The 20,817-nt window shown below is 43.7% G+C and overlaps 2 protein-coding genes across 5 annotated transcripts in view; both read left to right on the top strand.

The window, feature by feature from the left end:
• LOC121082931 (glycerol-3-phosphate acyltransferase 3-like) overlaps window positions 1-8,132 on the top strand; it is a 31,364-nt gene extending 23,232 nt beyond the window's left edge. For all 3 annotated transcript variants that reach the window (XM_040582654.1, XM_040582645.1, XM_040582664.1), the window contains 4 exons: window positions 73-158; window positions 1,508-1,636; window positions 2,786-2,865; window positions 3,337-8,132. In XM_040582654.1, the coding sequence (XP_040438588.1) occupies window positions 73-158; window positions 1,508-1,636; window positions 2,786-2,865; window positions 3,337-3,451 (410 nt within the window). In that variant the 3' untranslated portion in view covers window positions 3,452-8,132. The remainder of the gene's footprint in view (window positions 1-72; window positions 159-1,507; window positions 1,637-2,785; window positions 2,866-3,336) is intronic.
• A 144-nt stretch (window positions 8,133-8,276) lies between these two features.
• The window catches only part of LOC121082897 (glycerol-3-phosphate acyltransferase 3), a 30,680-nt gene continuing 18,139 nt past the window's right edge, over window positions 8,277-20,817 (top strand). The window contains exon 1 of one of the 2 annotated variants that reach the window (XM_040582597.1): window positions 8,277-8,356. Coding sequence is in view for 1 of the 2 variants with exons in the window: in XM_040582590.1 (XP_040438524.1) it covers window positions 15,580-15,723 (144 nt within the window). In the remaining variant the exon portion in view is untranslated. Of the gene's footprint in view, window positions 8,357-15,495; window positions 15,724-20,817 lie in introns of those variants that run through there. The other variant, XM_040582590.1, reaches the window with a different exon arrangement.

The raw sequence follows: 20,817 nt of genomic DNA, 5'->3' as shown, positions 1-20,817 counted from the left end.
ATAGTTTAGGATTCTTTTGATGATATTTTTCTTAGAGTGGATTAAAACTTAATCTGTTTTAATTCTGGGCAGGTACGTGCATAAACAACACATCAGTAATGATGTTTAAGAAGGGAAGCTTTGAGGTAGGAGGGACCATCCATCCAGTAGCAATCAAGGTAACGTGTCTGCATGTTTCCAAACACAGAAGGATTATGCACAGAAACTTCTCATGTCGGAGAAGCTGTTTGCGGATAAACCTTAAACAGGGGTTTGCTCTGTGTGAATAGGGTACTGAATAAGCCTGAGAAAATGGATTCTTTTCATGGTGCTCAATATCTTGCAGGTCAGTGCAGTATGGCAAACGTTAACACTGCATATTTTTACAACTGATTAACGAAGAACCTGAAAAGCACAGGTGCAATTGCTGTGTTGTGTGTTCAGTTATTGATACCAAAACATCGGATACAAAACTCACTTAATACCCAGTTTGGAGTGTTAGAAAGCAGCATGCTTTATTTTTGGAGCTGGATGCACGGGGGACAAGTTCTGCCCCATGTGCATACAGGCTTTGTTTGCCGTTTATCTTTATACGGCCGATCTATACGTATTAATGACATTTCTGAAAAACTATTGGCATATTCATTACAGTTCCAAGAACTACCTATCATATCTACACTCTTTGCTACACATGTGTGGCCTGATGGGTCGGGGGTCCTCTGGTGGTCGTTTGGGACATCTTCATCTTCTTTGTCATCTTCCTCTTCTTCTTATCCTTTTCATGACCTTTTCTTCTTCTGGCCCTGTTTCAGCACTCTTGGCTCATGTCTTCATTTCGGACATTATTCGGTTCCTATCTGCTTAACTAAACTATACAATGCCGCGTTCTACTAGTAGCTAAACTACATAATACAGCGTTGTACAGTTCGGCCATGTCATGGATACACTAGTTGCAATTTACATTGCATTTACAGTTAAGCACACTGATAAAATTACTCCAGTATCATTCAGCCTGCTCTTTCTGTCCCAGGGCTTTTGTGTGCTCTGGGGATAAAGGCACTTTTCTTAGCACTCCCAAGGCTTTCTGAGTAGGTTTAGCCAAGTCACCCTAGCTTTAGATAGATTAGTTACATTTTTTGGAACTATAACGTTGCCTAATCTTACAAAAATCATTATAACTGGTGTGAGCATTGTCAAGGAAACCTTAGTAGTCAGCATACCTGTAGATGACAAGTCTTTACATTTTGAGTAGATCTATCTTGTTACAGTTGAGATGTTTCAACAGGTCTGTCACAGTTTGGGGTCCTGCATTGCTTTTAAAGGTTAACTGTTAAAAACTTGTAATAAATGTTGAAATGTGGAGCTTTACTCTGAATTTACTACTGCTTTGAGGAAGTGTGATTAGATTTGCCCCTGATTTAACAAGTTGAACTGTGACTTCATGGCCAAAAAAGAACAGCTTATGTGATTTAAACCAAGGTATTTATATTGTTTTATATACTATGCCTTCCTTATTCTTGTCTTCCAGTATGACCCCCGCTTTGCAGATGCATTCTGGAACAGCACAAAGTATTCCATGATGACCTATGCTTTTAATGTGATGACCAGCTGGGCTATTGTCTGTAATGTGTGGTACCTGCCACCGATGATCAAAGAGGTACTTGCGCTTTTTTTTATGGTTTGGAAATGCTCAGAAAGTGTTGTCTGGTAGAAAGTCTGCGTTACTGCGCACAGTGTGTTGGCATTGTATTTGTGAATCTTTATTGACAACTTAATGGACAAAGGCCAGAAAGTAACACTGTAGTCTTAAAAGTAAGCAAGCATGGATTTATGTGGATTAGCTACCTTCAAGTAAAAACTACTTTTGCAGACATTTCTGCGCCATGCTTCCTATTGCTCCCAAACAGCATCTTTACTTGGGTGCAGTTGCCTTGCTTTCCTCTTCTCCCAGAAACTAGAAAAGATGATAAATTTGTGGGTTTATGCTGTCAGTGTCCTGTCCCTCGGCCTGGTGCAGACTTCCCTGTTTTATTGCAGAAGTGATACATAGATCCAGGCCTTCTTTTCCCTTTGTACTGGGGTGCTTCTGTCTTCTGTGTTCCCCCTTTACCTCCATCCGCACAGCTTCCTCCCACCTCCGTGTTCCTCAGCTCTGCAGAATATCCAGCTGATCCTTTGCTCAGCCACTTTACCCCACAACCTGGCACAGCTTCTCTGCCTACTACCCGTGGGTATTGACCTGATACTAATGAAGTGGTCAAGGCCTTTGCTCCAGTAGTGCCCCAGTTTGGTACTGCCTACTCTGGTTTTGCTCAGCCCTACTTTTGGCAAGGAAGCTGCTGTAATGCATGTATCTTCAGTCCTTTGCAGTTTGGGCAAACAGGCTCCTGAGAACTCACAATAATTCACTGGTCTTGAATGCACCAGGCCCCACCCATGTTCAAGGCATGCCATCTCCTCCAAGGGTGATCCCATTGGTGTGTTCCCAGCTTTGGACTGATACTGAAATACTGGGAGCAGATGCATCCCCTGCTCTGGCCTGATCTGTGACCTCACCCTGTGTGTTGCTTGAGATTGCCTCAGAAACGGCAGAGCCTCCCTCTTACTTGTTTTTGGCACCAGATGGTGGCAAACCAGGCAGTGTTCCCCAAGACTAGCTAGCTGGAACTGCCCTGCAGGTCACGTTTGGCTTGTGGGCCTGACAGAAACCCAAGTGCCTGCTGTCTGGCAGAAAGCACCTCTTTAAGTGAGACATGGAGAAAATGTTTTAAGTTGCAAAGCAAATTATTCATATATTTTTTTTCAGGAAGAAGAAGATGCTGTTCACTTTGCCAACAGAGTCAAGGCTGTCATTGCTGCTCGAGGAGGAATGTCTGTGCTTCCTTGGTAAGAAGCAACACTTTTGAGGTTAGCGTTTAAAGTATGTTTAGGCATTCTGTATTCTGAAGCATTAGCCTGGAATCTGTTAAAACTTCTTCCAGATTTGCTTTGCTTGGGCTGTAGTCCATCACCCTTACTGACTGTGAGTCAGAAAACACTACTTTATTCCTTGAACAGTTCCACTAGAATAAATAGAATAATATACCATAAAAAGGAGAAACGGTGCTGACAGGTGGATCTAGCCAGCAGGTAGTATTTGGTGAAAATAAATTATTTGCCTGTTAAACGTGGGGTTAAAGGAAAGGTGTTGTTTGTGTTTTGTGGTAAGTCTTGGCAGCACAGACCATTTAGCATTGTATTGCAAGAGCCAACATTTAGGGTGAAAAGTGCTTTGACTACATAGTCTAGTTATTGTAACGTTTTTCTGCCTTGACCCTGAAGTGAGCTCAGGGCTGTTTCTTTTCTGTATCTTTTCAGGGATGGGGGACTGAAAAGGAAAAAGGTCAAAGAGTCTTTCAAGGAAGAGCAACAGAAAAAATATTGCCAGATAGTAATAGAAAATGGATCTGTGGGAAACAGAAATGTTTGTTAATTTTGTATTATTTAATGTTGGTTTATCTCATTTTTCTGTGACTTATCTCCACCAGACAGTGGGCTATTTTTTTAATATTAAAACCAATGTATTTTCCTTCTGTCCCTGTAAGATATTTTGCATATGACACAGCAGGTAAACCATAAAGAGATAGTATTTTGCATTAAATAAGGATATAATTTCATAAATGAGATTTACAATATACAATTATCCTATAAATAGGAAGGTTTACTAATAAAATTCTCTGCGTTGTTGAGTGGGAAGAATCTGCAATAAAATTACTTAGGTTCATTAAAATACCATTATATTTTTTTAAACCTTTGAGTTAGCCTGAAGACTTAAATAGTAACTTCTCAACTTGTAATAAAACACCACTGTACTAGCCTCTCTCAACAACTTAGACTAGCAGTTTTCCTGTGTGCCACAGTCACTGTGTTGCTGGAGAGAGAGAGTCCTGATGTCAGAAGACGTGGAGTTCACTAAAATATTTTTTCTGAATTGCAAGTTGTAGAGGAAGTGTTGACTGTCAGAGGGAAAGAGGCAGTCACTGACTTTCCCTTCTGTATCGCAAGACCCGTGATGGCAACATAGGAAGTTTTACAGGGTCCCACTAACAAACAGCAGAACAGTGTCCAGGGCAGTGTGTCCCTGATGCCTGGGTGTGTGATGCTGGGATAAATTAGTCACAAGAAAGGACAATGTTGTAGAAAAATACATATTTTTTTAAAAAAAATATATTGTGTCTTCTGATTTTGCCATGTCCCTTTGTTACACAAATTAAAGAAAACCTATGACATGACCTCTGTTATTCTATGTCGTATTTATTTCTGGATAGCCACCTGCCTGTGATAATGCTTGATGTGAAGGCTACTGATTTGCTCTCTGGCAAGCCCACCCTCCAGAAATATACAGAGCAAGTGCACTTAAGGAATCTGAGATGGAAATATTTCTGTCACCCATAGTATTTCTTTGTATAAAATATTTGCTCTCCTGTTGAGTAGCTCCCACATGGAAGAATCTGGCTTCTTTAATGATCTGAACATCACTAAAGAAGCACACGTGGATAGGTGTTATTTTGCCCAAGCTGCTTTAAGACAAATGAGTTGGTAAGGACACTTAATAAAGTTTACGTGACAGCAGCCCCCTGACTGAGGTCTCAGCAGAGATGGAGGACCTGTCATGGTGAGCATAATACACCCTGCAGAAAGACAGATGCACAGATGTTCCATTGCCCAGCCCTGGAGGGTCTAGGAAACTAATAGCTAACAGAGGTGGTAATGGCCCTGAGGCTGCACGGCACAGAACTGAGCTCTCTTCTTCTGTGGCCAGGCCTGGTGTATCATCCCTGGGTCTAGTTGTTACAGGTACATGAATTCTCTTGGTGGATCAGTCAGTTCAAATGTTGGGGTCATAGGTAAGCAGTAGGAGAAACTGCCCTTTTAAAAAGCTGTTAGCTCCCCAGGTAGGGAGAGTGCTAGCAGTGTGTCTACAGAGGAAAGTTGCTTCAGACTCCTATTGTGAAAGAGGTCTGCTTGCTCCTGACTGTAGTAAGCTGTGCTTCCATGTCTGTTGAAGCTGTTGATTTGGTTTCCAAGTATAAAAGCTGAAGAAATGTCACAGACTATCCTGACAACTGGTAAATCTCTTCAGTGTGCCAGAGCTTAAAATTGGGAGTTTTTCCTTTTGTGTGACTATGTCTGAGAGTTGCTAACAGAGACTGTAGTTGTATGCAAGCGGTTAAGACAAGTGTTGGGAGCATCCTTCCCACACTACTGCATGCTTTCTTCCCGCTTGGAGGTAAAAGGGGAGACGGAACAGGCAAAAAGAGGGACCAGAGACAGGAAAAGATGGGGTGATAAAGAAGAACTATTGGAACAGCAGTTTTCTTATTTGGGCTTTGCTTCTGTAAGACATTAGAAGATGATGGGCCTCTTTTCCTGTCCTGCAATACTTCCCCAGCTCACCAAGAGCAGAAGAGCCCTTGAATGTGTGATCCTCATTATGGTTACGACTCCAACTCTTGTAAAAAGTATAGCTCAGACCTCTGAATGTACGAGTATTACAGGTCACCTGTTGAGCTGCGGGAGGAGTGTCTGTATTTTCTATGCCATTTTTTGGCTGTCTTGACAAAAGAAGTGAAAAACTGTGAAGTGCTTACGTATAGAATAGAGAAATTTAAAGCAAGTGATGAGCTTGTCAACAAGAGCAAAATGGGGTTTGTTAGCTGCCAGTAAAAATGCCAACTTGACTTAAACTTTTTTGTCTTGCCCTGCTGTAAAGAAATGTTTCTTGGTTTTGGTCATGCTTTCTTTACTTGCCTCCCATCTCCCCCTTTCCTTTCTCTTTCTATTCTGTATTTCATTTGCATTTATCAGCAGTAGCCTTGTAATTGGTTTTAACTGAAATTGTGTACTGCCCTTAGAGTACTGAGGTTGTGAAGGAATTGATTGTTTTCCAAAAGGACACCACAGATAAGTGTGTCTTTCTCCTCCAACAGGAGGATAAGGTAACAGTAAAAAGAACATATTCTCATGATAGTATGTGAGTGGGAAGCTGGTAAACTGCAGCTTATTTTTCACAATCAAAGAACTCACACTTGTCTTATTCCTCCTCTTTGCTTATCTTCCACTGGTCTTGCAGCAGCCAGGCTTCTGAACTGTTTTTGCTCCTTTTTACTCTGTTCCTTTGCAGGATCAAGTGTATCACAGTCTCATGCTGATTGGTGCCAAGTGATATGTTTAGATGGAAGTGAATAAATATTTCAGTGGATCAGACACTCAACCCCCCTGCCAAAAAACCTTAAAAAAATATCTAAGTAACGGGGGTTTTGGCTTTTTTATTAGTTGTTTGTGCAAGCTACATTGGAGAAGCCTGTGGCTCTGTCTTCCTCAAGAGCACAAACTTCCTCTATTGTTTACTATTTAATGTATTTACCCTTCAGTTCCTTATCCAATGAGCCTTGCACTTCTAACTGACTGGGTTGCTTCTTCAAATAAAAGACGAGGGCCTTGTGATACGGCTAACCAGTGCAGGGAAGATGTACGTTATAAAATGTCGCCTTGCTTTGTAGTTTGGTGCTGTTGGCTAATACCTACATACTGAGCATCTAAGTGATGCTAACTGTTGCTGTGGCAGTAACACATCATGTTGGTGCAACTGAAGCAAACCAAAGTCCTAGGTATATTCATCCTGGACTTCTGAGATGCCTAAGACAGTGGGCCATGAGTTGAAAGTAAGTGTATGTTGGAACGAGTGAATGAAATCAGGCCCTCTCGCTATGTGGGTTTGTCAGAGACTGAGTCAAAATAGCTGCTTATGCTGACTTTTGAAGACATTACTGTCTGATCAGCTGGTGCATGGAAAGCCAGATACACTTATAAACCCCACCTTTAGGTCCTTAATGAAAGTTGTGCAGCATGCCCAAGGTGCAGTGCAGAATCTTTGTACACAACATGGGTCCTGGGGTGGTCTGGGACCTTAAGTCACTTGGGTGCTATCCTGCTTCTGCACTGGACTGAAGGCTGGAGCTCTGTCCCCTGTATTTAAAAGGTCCTGAACCTTGAATGAGTAAGGGCAGCTCTCAGAATGCCGTAAAGGCTGAGTCACTGTGTCTAACATGCCTCTTCTTCCTCAAGCAGGCTTCCAAAACTGGAGCTTGAGAAGGAATCTGAAAGCATTTTTTGGGGTGGTTGCATTACTATTACCTAAGTTTTCCTTGGTTGGGAGTAGAAGACGTAAAGATGATTTATACTTTGACCCCTTTAAACTAAATAAGCTGTCTGAAATAGCTTTAACATCAGGCTCATATTTCTGAGTTTTCACCCCTGGACTGTGGGGAGGTTATTTAGACATTACCGCTATTAATGTTTAAAGTATATTGTGCTGCTGTGCTACAAGGGTAAAGTAACCTGAATCAGGTTGTAACTATGCGTTGTTAAGCAGTGTAAGGTGAGTTTCTGGGTAAATGACCATCATTGCCTTAATGTATTTAAGCATTTTTTTAGACAGGTTCTCTAAATTTCCTGGGCCTCCAAGAACATATGTGACTCAAAACCAATATAAGACAGAGTTTTTGAGGTCTCTTTTTATATATATAAATATACATTTTTTTTCTTCTCTCTCTCTGTGTGTGTGTATATATATATATGTACTCACTTTGTACGTATATAAAGGGACGCCCAGATGCCTACTATCAATTAGGAGCATAGCATGGACATGAGAACATAAGAAAGAGGAGTTAATGATAACAATAGAAACATTACAGATTATTAGAAGACATAGTGACCTCTTGTACTCTGTGAGAGCTGAATGGGAATTTGCTGAAATGTCTAATATTTCACTGTAATGTACCTGCACGTTAAGTCTGATTTATGTAGCCAGAATCCTTTTATTCTCTTGACTCCAAATGTCTTTTTCTACAGCTGTATCTGTCTTACTTTGGAAAGGTCTGAAATGCTCTTCTCTCGTCCACTTCTGCTGACTTCTACGTTATTGGGAGACAGTGATTTTTCCTAACTCGCTGTTTTTAAACGTGTTTCAGCGATTGCACAGGCGAGCGTTATAAGAAAAGTGCAAACGGTGCCTCCCAGTGGCGGCTGGGTAACAGTAGCAAACGCCCTTGCACAGCCGCCTCGGCGTGTTTCATTGAATGCAGAGTTGCCCTAAATTCCAGTGAACGAGCCTGTTATTCCTCCTACATTTCCAGGAAACCATGAAAACGTAGAAATAACTCTGCATACCCCAAACACCGGATCTTTGGTTATGAGTCATGGTGTACTACCAGCAAAGCTTGAGCTTGTTCTGAGTTTCAGCAGGCGGTGTTGCGTGGGGTTTCCCCAGGTCATCTCTTCCCTGTGACAAACCAAAATCAGAAATACTTCTGTCCTTCAGTTGCTTCAAAATCAGGTATGGGTCTCACCCCTGAGCTTTTATTTGTATTTCAAAATTCCGTAGAGGGGGCGAGCTTGGGATGTTCCTGAAAGCAGTCCAACAGTTGCATTTGCTGTGATGTGTACCTTTCTTCAGTACCTTGATGCTGTTTGCTGCTGGTCTGGGGCCACTTTCAGAAGCAACTGTGTTTTCTTGATAATAAGGGAGATGTTCTGAACTTATTTTCTACCAGCAAGTGTTTCCTTGAGCTGTAGTGAGAACAGCAAGCAGTTACTGCCAAACTCGATGGCCCAGTGTTTTATTCAGCCTCTTCCCTGTGCAGCTGCCCTGAACAAAAGTGAGGAAAGCAGCTCTTCAGTGGCATCCGCTGTGAGCCCCAGGGCACTCTAAGGGGTGTATTCTGTTATGTGTGCGGTCTGAGGCCTGATTTCAGGTAGGCTGACGGAGAGAGCTCACAGAGGTGTTACAGGACCTCTGGGTTTTCAAGTCCTCTGTGGGATTTGCTTTTGGAAATGTTTGTGCTGAGGTGAAATACCAATTGCTCAGGCTCTTTTGAGTGTGCTTCCCAGCTGTGGCATGGATTGAGGGGTTCACAGGTTCATTTGGTTTTGGAAAAGTAGGCTTAGAAGTTAGTGGACATATGGTGTAGAGAGGCACCTTCCTGGCTCTGCTCTTTTATTGTTGTTGTACAGACAGGAGGGACTTTAGCTTTGTAGCCATTTCTTCTCTTTCCTCCTCCTCTATTTATTACTCTATTTAACGATGGCTCCTCAATTAGTGTACCAGACTCCTTTGTGAGCAGGGTTCATCGTGATCGATTGTCATCAAGGCTAGCGTTTAGTACATCCAATCAATGATGTTCTATATAATGGCTGTGGTATTGACTGATTTCTAATTTTACAGTATGTTGAGCCCTGTTGAACTCTTTTAATATGATAATTGCTTTACTAATCAGTAGTCATGATTTGTGTGCAATTGCAGATTATTGACATCAGTTGATATCCCTTGGTATTTGTGTTTGACTATATGAAAGATGCATGTGGTGAAAGACATTTAATATCTACATGGTGGATATTAAATTGAGTAATATTGGGGAAAACACTATATACTTGCATACTGGACTTTTAAGAAATAAGTACATTTCTTCTTTCTGTATGGGATAGCTGTTAAATCCTACCTTTCAAGTTTATACTTGTTTATATCTATTAAACAGCTTATTTTGGAACTACACCACAAACATTCATTTGCTCATACATTAAATACTGTGTTTATGAATTATATAACAGATTTTAAAAGATGCTTATCATATGGCTATGGGCAGTCTCCTTTACTCATATAATTTATCACTTTACATAAAATGTATGTAGACATGTTCAATAAAATAAACTGTGTTACACCTCAAGTAACCACTCTGTTTGCCATGTCTTTATGAATGTGATTTTATAAAATACACCTACAAGGGATTATACGCAGAGATATCTAATATAAAAAATACATTTATGTTAGATTTGAGCTGTGGCTGGTTTCTATCCAGATGCCGTCTTAAACATTTGGGCTTTTAAGTGGTTCTTTGCATGTTGCGTCCTCGCTCTTTGCATTGCAGGTGTGCCAGGGGAATGTGGTGGGTGCACCAAGGGCGTTACACCGCACTGGCTGCTTCACGTGTCAAGCGGGGATGGGTCACTCTTGCTGTGGGACCAGGAGGTGGCAGTGCTGTATGCGTGTCTAACACTGCCGCGAGGACTAGAACCTTATTGATGCTCTTTTGGGAAGTACAAGCCTTCCTATCAGTTTAGAAAAAAGACGAAAAGATAAGTCAATTTACTAGACATCAGCATGGGTTTTTTTCTTCCTTAAAACACTGGCATGAACAGAATAGTACAGTATCATGTTAAGTGGTAATTTTTTTATATTGGAAACTTAAGTCATTAAAAAGATCATGACGTTCTGGAGTAATACTTACATATTTTTTTCTTGACTCTTTCTCCTCTCTAAGTGCAGTAGAAAGCCAGGCTGCCAGGCCTCAGGTCATGGTAGACAGTAAAAGGAGGTACCACCCACATGGCATGCTCCTTGTGTTGATGCCACAGATTCTTGCACGTCTGCTGGGTTGTCTGTAGCATTTTTGCTCTGAAGATGGTGTCTGCATCTCCTCTGGTGCTTGATGCATAGAAGTGCTCAGATACTCACAAACCCCCCTCTGCGTAATACAGTGCTGAAGGTTTATAGGTGGTTTGGTCAGTTGTGTGCAAATGCTTTTAAGGTCATAAAGGAAGACCTATACTGAATTGCCTTCTGATGCTCCTCTACCACAGAACCAAGCTTTAAGTATGCTCTTAAATATTTTGTTGTATAAAGGCCAGCATATTTAGCAACTTGCAGGAACAAGCACTGAGATGTCTCATTCAAAAATGTGCAAGCGTACCTCTTGCTAGAATGGTCACAAAGTACTGTTTGTTTCCAAGACTAACGAGGAGTCTCAGCTGCCGTGCTCCAAGTGATACAGTCCTGCTGTAGGTGGGAGGCCAAATGACCACAACGCCTGTGCTTAGGGCATCCAAATGAAAAGTGCTGGATGCTGAACACCTGGGAGCATTTGCCCCTGGCATTTATTTATATCACCATTGCTTTAGAGAAGAGCCCTCTCTTCCCTCTTCCCCCTCCATTGTTAAAGACCAGTTTCTCAGTGAGGCACCTCTGGGTTGTGTGGGAGGTGTGCAGTTCCAATGGCCTGCAGTTATCTCCACCACAGTCTTTCCAATTTTCTGGCCAGAATCCCCTCCCTTTCTGCTTGCTTCGGTTCATATCCTCCTGTGTTCACATTTCCCCACGTATAAGGGGAAGATAAGCTCAGGGCTTTTAACAAGGTTTTCATTGTAGCTGGACTGATAACTTGTAGAAACCAAAATTTCTAAATTATGGAAGTTAAACTTTTTGAGGTGGGGCATACCTGGACACTGCTTGAAGTGCACAGTGCTTATTATGAGCCCTCATCCCTCCTGGAGAAAAACACGAGGGTCTGGCTCTGTCAATACACACTGCTAGGCTTAAAGGGTATGTAGAGTCAGGCTACTTGAATTTATTTTCAGTGTAATAAGAATTGGCGGACCACGACAACAGAAGATAACGTTCCACTTATATGTTTTCAGCTTCACTTTTTATCTGGGAACCTGACTCCTTGTGCAGAGGGTATCAATTTTTACAGTGAGTTATAGCAAATACAGTCGTGGAGAGGACGCATGACCTGCCTGCAGCTAGAAGACAGGTGAGGGAGTACAGAATTCCTCCGAGTGGTTTGCTGGCTTCCTGCCATTCCTCAACAGCAGAAGATAAAAGGGAGTACTAGGATAACTACCATGACCCTATTTATTTCCAATAAAATACAGATATTTACATGAGATGAAACTGTTCGATATTCTGAAGCTGCCCAGCTCCAGTGACAGGAGACAAATGAAAAGCTGCTTTTTATTGGATCTGACCTACCAGAAGCCAATAACGTGTGCAATAACCTAGCAAAGGGAGACTGTGACTGCTATGTGAAGTGACGCTGTCCTGTCTCTCTTCCTGAGTCAGTTCAACAAGATTTCCCTCATCCTGAAAACCACATTTGCAGGCACACTCCATACCGCCAAAACTTGATGGGCTCTGATAATTAAATTGGATAAAATAAGTATAGCCAAAGGAACCCGAAGATACATCATTCAGAAAAGCAGTGTGGTAAGACTGATGAGAATTTTACACATGATTTTTCTCAGCCTTTGATTCAATCCAGCCCACTGTTAAAATAGTGTACTACATTACACAGCCGTGCGTATGAAGGCAATAAGTGTAAATGTATTCTTAATACAGACATAAAATACACTATTACTAGTGTTTATAGAACAAAAATAAAGAATCTTGATAACTTCTCACAAAGAAACAAACCCAAAGTTTTTGTACCCATTTGGAGTACCTGGTTTAGATGAACTTGAAGCATATAATTTCAACTGAAGCTTTTTTTGTTTGCACTGTACTTTGTGAAATAAGTTGAAAAATAAGGATATATGAAAATGTTCTCTTGCAAGTTTATCAACTCTGATATATTTTCATGGGATGTTTCTTTCTTATGGTTTGCACTTTTTACTGGAAAATAATCCACTAGAAAGCATGACTACATGTAGCCTTTGGGTATAAAACAAGCCTTCAACAAATGAAAGCATGGAAAATTAACATTAGCACTCTTTCAGTGTCTTGAGTGGAATCATGCTGTCTTACCCATGCTGAAAGTATGGTCCTAGTGCCCGAATGAAGCAAATCCTCCTTTCTTAGGAAAACAGGCTTACTGGTAAAAGCAAAGCAGAGAAATTGTATGTTCTCACAGGCTACAAAGGAAACAAATAAAATGTAATGATGGAATTCATTTGAAACTGATTTATCAGTAGATAGGTGATCAGTGGCTTATAACAGCTGTATTTTAAAAGACAAGGCCACCTGGCAAAGACAGCAAGCTTTTGTGTTGGTTTTTTTTTTGGTTTGGTGGTTGTTGTTTTTTTTGGGTTTTGGGTTTGTTTTTTTTTTTTAAATACGTCAACAGTTTCTGCAATAACAGCCAGCTTTGACGGGAATGCGAGATACGCGCAAAGGATGAACTTCAGACCGTTCATGATAAGACTTTGCCAGCAGCTCTGTCACTAGAGGGAGGCTGTCAGGTTAGCAGGCATGTTTCCTCTCTGCTGTCCCAGAGAGCGAGGGTGGTTCTTCAAGCAGCTCAAGAATGGAATTGATTTTTTTTCCAATTTATCTTTAATGGCTTTGTGAATTATTCATGCGAGTGTGGAGGGGAAACCTGGATGTGATAAAACAACAGTTTCTGTTTATGTGAGTCTTGTCTCTGTCCTGCTTCTGTTCAGTGTATGCAGAATGGCTGGCTGTGCCTAGAACTGCTGCCTGCCAAAATACCTTTTTGCCAGCATTTTTTTCCCCACTGGTGTATCGTGACAGCAGGGATCAAACCAGTCAACTTCCCCTGCTCTAAAACACAAACGTTTGTAGAGACTACTCATTTCCTACTATTTGTTTATGGAGCCTGTGGACAGCAGCAGTAGGTTCAAGAGCGAGGCTATTGCAGCAAAAAAGCAATGCCTTAATTCCGCATGATGAATGTTATGATAGGAGTCTCCAGAATTTTCTTTTGATGCTTCATGGACACTGATGGATTTCAGCCCTCTGAGACTCAGGAATTTGCCATATGCCACCAAATCTGACGTACACTGTGCTGAGTCCAGACTTTTTTGCATTTTACTAAAGCAGAGGTTAACAAGCATGTGGACTAAGTCAAACAAGTTCTTTATTTTCAGTTTTCAAGGTTTTGTCAACAAACACAAAAAACTTTGCCTTGCACACAGGATTATCTGTATTGCAGTTCTTGCTTCAGGTGGCAATTTTAGATCTTACTATCTAAATTAAGATATTGAAATGTAATGGAGATTAAAACTGTATGGCATGTTACTGTGAACACCTTATTGCTTTCCTCAGGATCTAGGCAGCGTCCAATGTTGCTACCTGGGCTACATCTGTCCTTTGGGTGGAGACTTCTGCTCCTTAATGCCAGGTAAAACCAAACCGATCAACCAAGCCTTTGGCCTCTGCCATTTGCACCCCAGATGAAAATTCATGAGCAAGTACTAAATGCCCTGTATCATCTTCTGCTTGTGAAGCAACGGGCAAAATACAAATTTAAAGTAAGCTGCCCACAGGTGTATGTGTGGTGAATATCATCCAGTTTGGAAAGTAATGTTCTTTTGATTTCAAGTCTTTCTGTTCCAGACTTTGGGCACTCTTAATTGGCTTGGATCCACACACCTCTGTAACGTACAAACACCACTTGTAGTACAGTTCATTAGAGTAGGGAGTCTTGCATTAATGTGTGTATGGCACTGACAGCCTACTGCCTTCAGTCCTAAGCGAGCCTTTCAGGCATGACTGCAACTAAACACTTAGAGGGATGAAAATACTGAAGTTCTGGCTGGCAATCTCAGATCTAGCTGGATGATTGTTTCTGTGGTGGTTGTGCCCAGAGGCTTCATCAGGGATCATCCTGTCTTTGCCTGAGAGAAATTATGTGCAGCAAACTGTGGGAGGAGAGGTGAGACGCTGAGACCAGAGAAGACTCGTCCAAATGATGCAGTGCCAGAGCCAAAAATAGCAGGCAGAATGCAACACCCTTGTTCCCATGACTCTCCTGCAAATAGTTCTCAAGGGCTTGAGGTCTGATTCAGATTTTTCCATGGACCCTAAGAAATTGGCTCTTAGATACATTTCTGACCTCTCAAATATGGAAAGGGAAATCAAAATACCTTTTCTTAAAAATGCCTAAGAAAGATGTGTGCAGACATGAGGTTGAAGGCCTTTTTCCTACAGGAAACTGTTCTTCTCTTCCCCTAGGATGCTTCAGCAAGGCTGCCATCCCTCTTCTACTTCAGCCTCCTCCTGCTAAACACTGCTTTCCTGGTAGAGATTGTGTCAGGCCATGCTGTGACTGCCATGCACAGGCCCCGGCAGATAAACCGTCCTCTAGCCATTTTCCACAGTTTACTTTCTCTTGCCTGGTCAGGTACCCGCGGGCTGCTCCCTCGGCGAATCCCTCTTCCCAGCACAACGCATGGGATACAGCGTGGACAGACACTGCTGGCCAAAGTGCAGGCCTTGTTCCTTCATCTGTCCTCCTTATCTATTCATGGATCCAGGAGCGCTACCCAATTTTCCTTCTCTCTTTTACTTCCCGAGCTGCTGTTTTCGGGCTCCCTGTGGCCTCTACCTACACACCTGCCTCAGGCGCAGCGCTGCGCTGTGGCACCAGCTCCGCTGGAGATGTTTTTCCTGCAGGAGTAGTTTTTAACGTGGACGTGGCCTGTTTTCAGCGCTTTCTGCCCCTCGCAGTGTCACCTCCTGAGGCAAAGCCCCATCTCCCTAGCCCTGTGCTCCCCCAAGGGGGTCTTCGGTAAGGAGCACCCTCTGTTCCCCCTAACGGGAAGACGCTCGCTGGAGAAACATGTGCTTAAATGAACTAAACAACGGTAAATGTAATAAATTAAATTAAACCGGAGGCCTGCAGCCCCCTCCGCGCGGCGGCGGGGCTGTGCCGCCGCCCTGGCCCGGCCCCGGGGCGGGCCGGGGGCGGGCGCGGGGCGGCGGGTGGCGGCGCCCGCCCGCTCAGTGGCGGCGGCGGTGGCGGCGGCGTCCTCGGGCGCTGACTCGCGATGGAGGACGTGTGGTCGGTGGCGGGGCAGGTGGGCGCGGTGTGGCTGGCGCTGGTGCTTGGCCTCATCGTGCTGCCCTCGGCGCTGGGCGTCTCGCTGGGCATCTCCGAGGCCTACATGTGGGTCCTGGTGAAGACGCTGGAGGTAGGCGGGGGCCGCCGTCCCCTCAGCCCGGCGCGCTTCCTCACGCCGCGGGGAGCGGGGCCTGGCCTGCAGCCCCGGGGGGCTTCAAAATGGCGCCCCGCTGAGGTGTTACGTGGGACCGGCGTGAGGCGGGGGGCGCGCTGGCTCCGTCTCACAGTTCCCCGGCGCCCCTCCGCCCGGCCGCGCCGGCGCAGTTGTGCTTGCCCTGAGGAGGGGGTGCCGGGCTCCGCCAGCCGGGCACGGTCCCTCGGGCCGGAGGAAGCCGAGCTGCCCGGCGGCCGCCGGCAGCCCGCCTGGGGCCCCGCGGGCAGGCGTGAGGGGACGGCCTTTCCCGCCTCTGGGGCCCTGCCCGGCGCTGGGGAGCCCAGGGACCCCTGTGCCCTGGGCTTGCCTCGGGGGGTGAGGGCTGTGGAGGAGAGGTGGTGGGTTACATCCTGTCTGGCGTTATCGGTGTCCAGCTGTAGTTTTAGAGTTCAAGCCCTTGGGGCGGGAACCTAAACCTGTGAATTCAGTGGTTGTGCAGACTTTGGCATGTGCTCTTTGAACCTGGAGGAGTGCAAAACAAACCTTGTTCCCTCAGGCTGCACTATGCCCTGGGTGTGGTTGTCTCTGCTGGGTGTCAGCTGTTCCCCACCTGAGAAAAACCCTGCCAGGTCATGCCCTTGGAGGGTATAAATGCCTGGCAGCATGCCCAGTGCTTGCCATGGCAAGTGCCAGCAGTGCTGATGCTCAGAGATAATGGGCTCCCATCCGAGTCAAGTCGAGCGTGTCCAGCACCCTGGTTGCCATCTTCCTCCAGATTCTCTGGGAAAGCAAGTTTCTTACAAAACAACTGCTTTCTGGATGTGGCATAGTTCATAAGTGTGTGAAAATGCTTTGTCTGAAGGTCGTCGTGGTGGTGAGGAAGAGTGTGTTAAAGTGGCTGGTGGAAGTGATCTGGTTAAATCTTTATTACGCTTTTTGCCCAAGGAGGAGGGGAACCCAAACCAACCGAACAGTTGCAAGGAGGGAAAGTAAAATGATGTAAGGCACAGTCTGTGGCAATTCAATATATGTCAGTATGTGGCTATGGAAAGTAGGTTTTGTCTGATTTCATCTTGTTCTATGAGGTTTTTCAGTCAAATCTTGCTGGTGTACTTCAGTGCCTTCAAGATCCCTGGTGTTTGGCTAAAAAAACCAGTGAGCCACCTAATAAGAACGGCATCTGTTAAATACATCTTAAGTTAAAATGTTTTACGGCTTTAGGTGGAAAGGAACCTGCTGAAGTGTGTTCTGAGGCCCTGCATGCCATGAGGATAACTGTTAAGGATAAAAGATGCAGTTGTTACTGGGAAAAAAAAAAAAAAAAAGACAGCAGAAGCTGAGGAGGTGAAGGTCACACTGGCCTGAGGAAGCAATCCAGATGGCCTAGTAAGATAGTTTTGTTTGGATGATTTACCTTCACCTGCGATTAACCACAATTTACATTCTTTATTCTTAGTTCATTAATCATTATTTTTTAGTGTCATCAAATGTTGTGACAAGAGGTGGTTCAAAATATCTTGGGTAGAAGCATGGAGAAGCAGCTGACAACATATCAGTGATGGTGACTTGTAGGCGTACTTCTGATGCCTAAGGGAGGAAACAATGACTTATCGTGAGAGTTGTCATTACTTTTGCATTAAATACTTTCTAGAATTTTGTGCCATTGATTATATTAAACTATATTATATTAATAGATGATTATATTGTACATAAACATTATCTCTATAAAATATCTATATAAAAGAAAAGCCAATGACAAATTGGGACGTCTTCTGAGGAGAAGAGTGGTAAGTTGGACTTGCTGCAGGAGAGTGAAAAGTTTAATTTTTTAATTTAAGTAAGTTATTTTACTTAATTTTAATTAATCTCAACTTGGCCTTGTTTTGCCTGTGAATTCTTTATGCTCTCAGAATACCTGCATGGGGAGAGTCCTTGAAAGAAAGTGTTTTGCTGTAAAATGTCTCCTGTTCCTTGGCTCACATACTTGTCTTGGTTAGCAGCCTGGCAGAGACAGGGTGATAGTCTGCCAGCCAGCTGAAGCAGCACCTGAAGGGTGCATGAAGATATGTGTGGTTGCACCTGACTTTTCCCTGCCAAAAATCATGTTAACAATGGAAAGTGTTAAATACATAGTTGCTAGCCTTGTACAGCTTCCCAGGTGTCTGAAACTTCCTGGGCTGTTGAATCGGGTATGCAGTCTTTCTCCTGAGAAGCAGTAGTCTTTGTTTTGTGGCTATGTTGAGTCACAGGATGCTGCAGTCTCTGATGGCTGAGGCATTTTCAGTGCAGTGGTTAAATTAATAGCTTCCTTAAGGTTCCCCTTTGGCTTCCAGCCCTGGATCACCCAGGTGGTCTTCCTTTTCTCTTTGCAGGATGGTGGAAGAATTTTTAGGGAACAGCTTACTTTTGCCCATGGTTACCTGCAGAGTGCTCGGTCACGATGGTGGTGCTACTGCTGCCTTCGTTGCCTCTTTGATGGGTTAGACTGTAGGAACTGTGAAGCGGTGGCTGTTTGTATACCCCCAGCTGAATACCAGGTTGTTCTCTGGCTTTGTTTGTATCCCATGTGTTGGCATAGTGGGAGGACACAACCAGTGGGAGTGACTATGTGGTTTGTTACCCACACAGCATACGTTGTCAGGTAATAACATGTGCTTATTAAAGCTAATCTGTTGTGAGGGTCCAGGTCTGTCTACTTTGGCACCATAGTTTAGTGACTAAGTAGATGGAGAGTCTGTAGTTTGCTGTGGTATGTCTGCTAGTCCACTGTTAAGCCAGATGACAGAAGGCGTATAGAAATGAGTCTGTGGTGTTCAATTGTTGTCTAGGCTGTAGTGTGGAGCAAACTGAGGATGTTACTTGACTTGTGCTTGAATTTTTTTTCTGTCAAAAAAAAATCTGTTCCCACTGGTTTCAGGAGAGCAGAAGCTTGTTCTTATTGCTGCAGGCACGACCCAAGAAAAGAGGGAGGAAAACTTTTAGGAACAAAATGTTCTTTGACTCTCTGACACTACTGACAAGGGAGATCGGTTGGTGTACAATAGCTTTTTCTCTGCACTGGGCTGCCTCAGCAAGGCACATGCTTCTAAGCAAGATGCAGCATGTACGGACAGCAGTGTTGAGAATGTGCTTCTGCTGGGTTGCATTTGACCCTTAAGTACTTGCACTAGCTTTATATGTAGTATATATTTTTTCCTATATGATTACATTTTTTCCAAAGCAATAGGGAAAAAAGAGCAGAAAAGCATAACCAGCTGTGCTAATACCCGAGGAATGCAGGCAGGCTACTTGCTATTAGAAAACCTGCTTCCCCCATCACATAGTTATTCCTTAAAGTACCTTAACTTGATTCTGAATTGCCTTACCAAACTAAGCAAATTTTTAGGAAACTGCTCGCTTCTGCCCACGGTTTGCCTTTCAGTGTTAATAGAAGGATCTCTGGTACAATGTTAGTGTACTTTTTCTTAAATGTTGGATTACTGCTACAACAGCATCTCCAGCAGCTGCTTGCTCCTACAAGAAGCTAGTCTGAGCTAGTCAGCTGCCATGCTGTTGCTTGTGAAATCACTTGCCACAGAAATCTCAGAAATCTTTCCTGCTGAAGTGCTTTCTTTGCTGAAGTGCTGGGGACTGCATATGGCAATCACCACAACATGCTGCATTTCTCCCTGTTTGTTTTTAAGTATCATCGGATAGCTTCCAATTTTGAATTTAGTGCATCTTTACCTCTTGGTCTCATTTTTCCTCTGTTGTAGTCCATTGCCTTTTTTATAAGCTCTACTATGAGCTGGGGCTGGTAAGTCCCCTGTAAGCATGCCATTTGAGCACTCTTGCCAAGCAGTGGGGAAATCCAGCCTTTCAGAAAATGATTCGTCTTTCATTAAGGCCCATAGAGTAGCCACTACCACAGAGTAATCTATTTCTCTGTTTCCATCAGTTTGCAGAAAATCTGGAGGACTACTTTTGACTGTGTGCCTATATATTTGGCAGTAGCAATGAGCACCCCTGAGTGATGATCTTTGCTTGACAGATTGCAGCTCACCTTGTTAAGAACCAATTCCAACACTCTGTGGGGTTTTTTGTGGTTTTTTTTTCTTTTTTCTTTTCTCTGTGCCCCCGCCGCCCCCCCCCCCCCCCCCCCCCCCCCAGTCTGCTGGTGGGGTTTTTTTGCGTGTGCCTATGTGCCTAGCTCCTTGAGGCAGTAGAGTTGACTTGTCAGCAACACTTGTACAGACTGCCCTGCTTGTTCTTTCTAATGGGAAAACATTTCTTGTATTTTTAAACTGGTACTTAGGAAATACTGAGAAATGTGATCGCCTGAGGGAAGTGATTAGGTCACACTTGTGTTAAGAAACAATCTGGCTATAAAATAACACCATATTATTGTGTATTTTTGGGCTAATGTTTTGTTGATGGCTGCAAGCACCTTGAATGGGCATGCACCCACCCACCCACCCCGATCTCCCTAGGCTCTCAGATTGTGGGGCTTGCAGAAAAAGCAGAGAAAGCATTTCTTGAGTGGTTGGTTTTGCTGGTTGTGCTGTAATGCACAGCAGATGCTTGAAGTCATAGGTGTTTTTCATGTCCTGTAACTGATCCATCTGGGTTTAATAGTGGCCCCTTGTAACAGAAGCAATTTCGAATAGCTTATTATGCTGCCCTGCAGGGAATGTGCTTTTGCTAGGCAAGGGTGTAACATATTTAGCAGCTAGGAGGTCAAGCCAAAGTTCCTTGCGTTGCAGATAACCCTGGCAATGTGAATGGACCTAAAATTGAGAATAATATATGGGGGGTGGGGAGTGGGGCAGGACCCTTTGGTGCCTGTGGCTGTGCAGTGTGAGTGGGATGGGCTGTTACATCCTGTCCCAAGTACGCCATGCTGTAGCTTCTTCTCATGAACCACCGTCAGGGTTGCATGTGGCGCTGGGCATAAGAGCAGGGAACAGAAAAGGAGAATGTGTAAGCTAGTAACTGGTGAATCACTGTGGGGTTTTGATGGTTTCCTCTTTAACTCACTGGCCTCTGAAGCAAGCTTTGCTGACTAATGTTGTTGCGCAGTGTCAATGAAGG

This window comes from Falco naumanni, chromosome 1 (genome assembly GCF_017639655.2).
Source record: "Falco naumanni isolate bFalNau1 chromosome 1, bFalNau1.pat, whole genome shotgun sequence".
In the NCBI taxonomy this organism is placed as follows: domain Eukaryota; kingdom Metazoa; phylum Chordata; class Aves; order Falconiformes; family Falconidae; genus Falco; species Falco naumanni.
The sequence above is the reverse complement of the archived record's forward strand: the minus strand, read 5'-3'. Positions and strand labels throughout refer to the sequence as shown.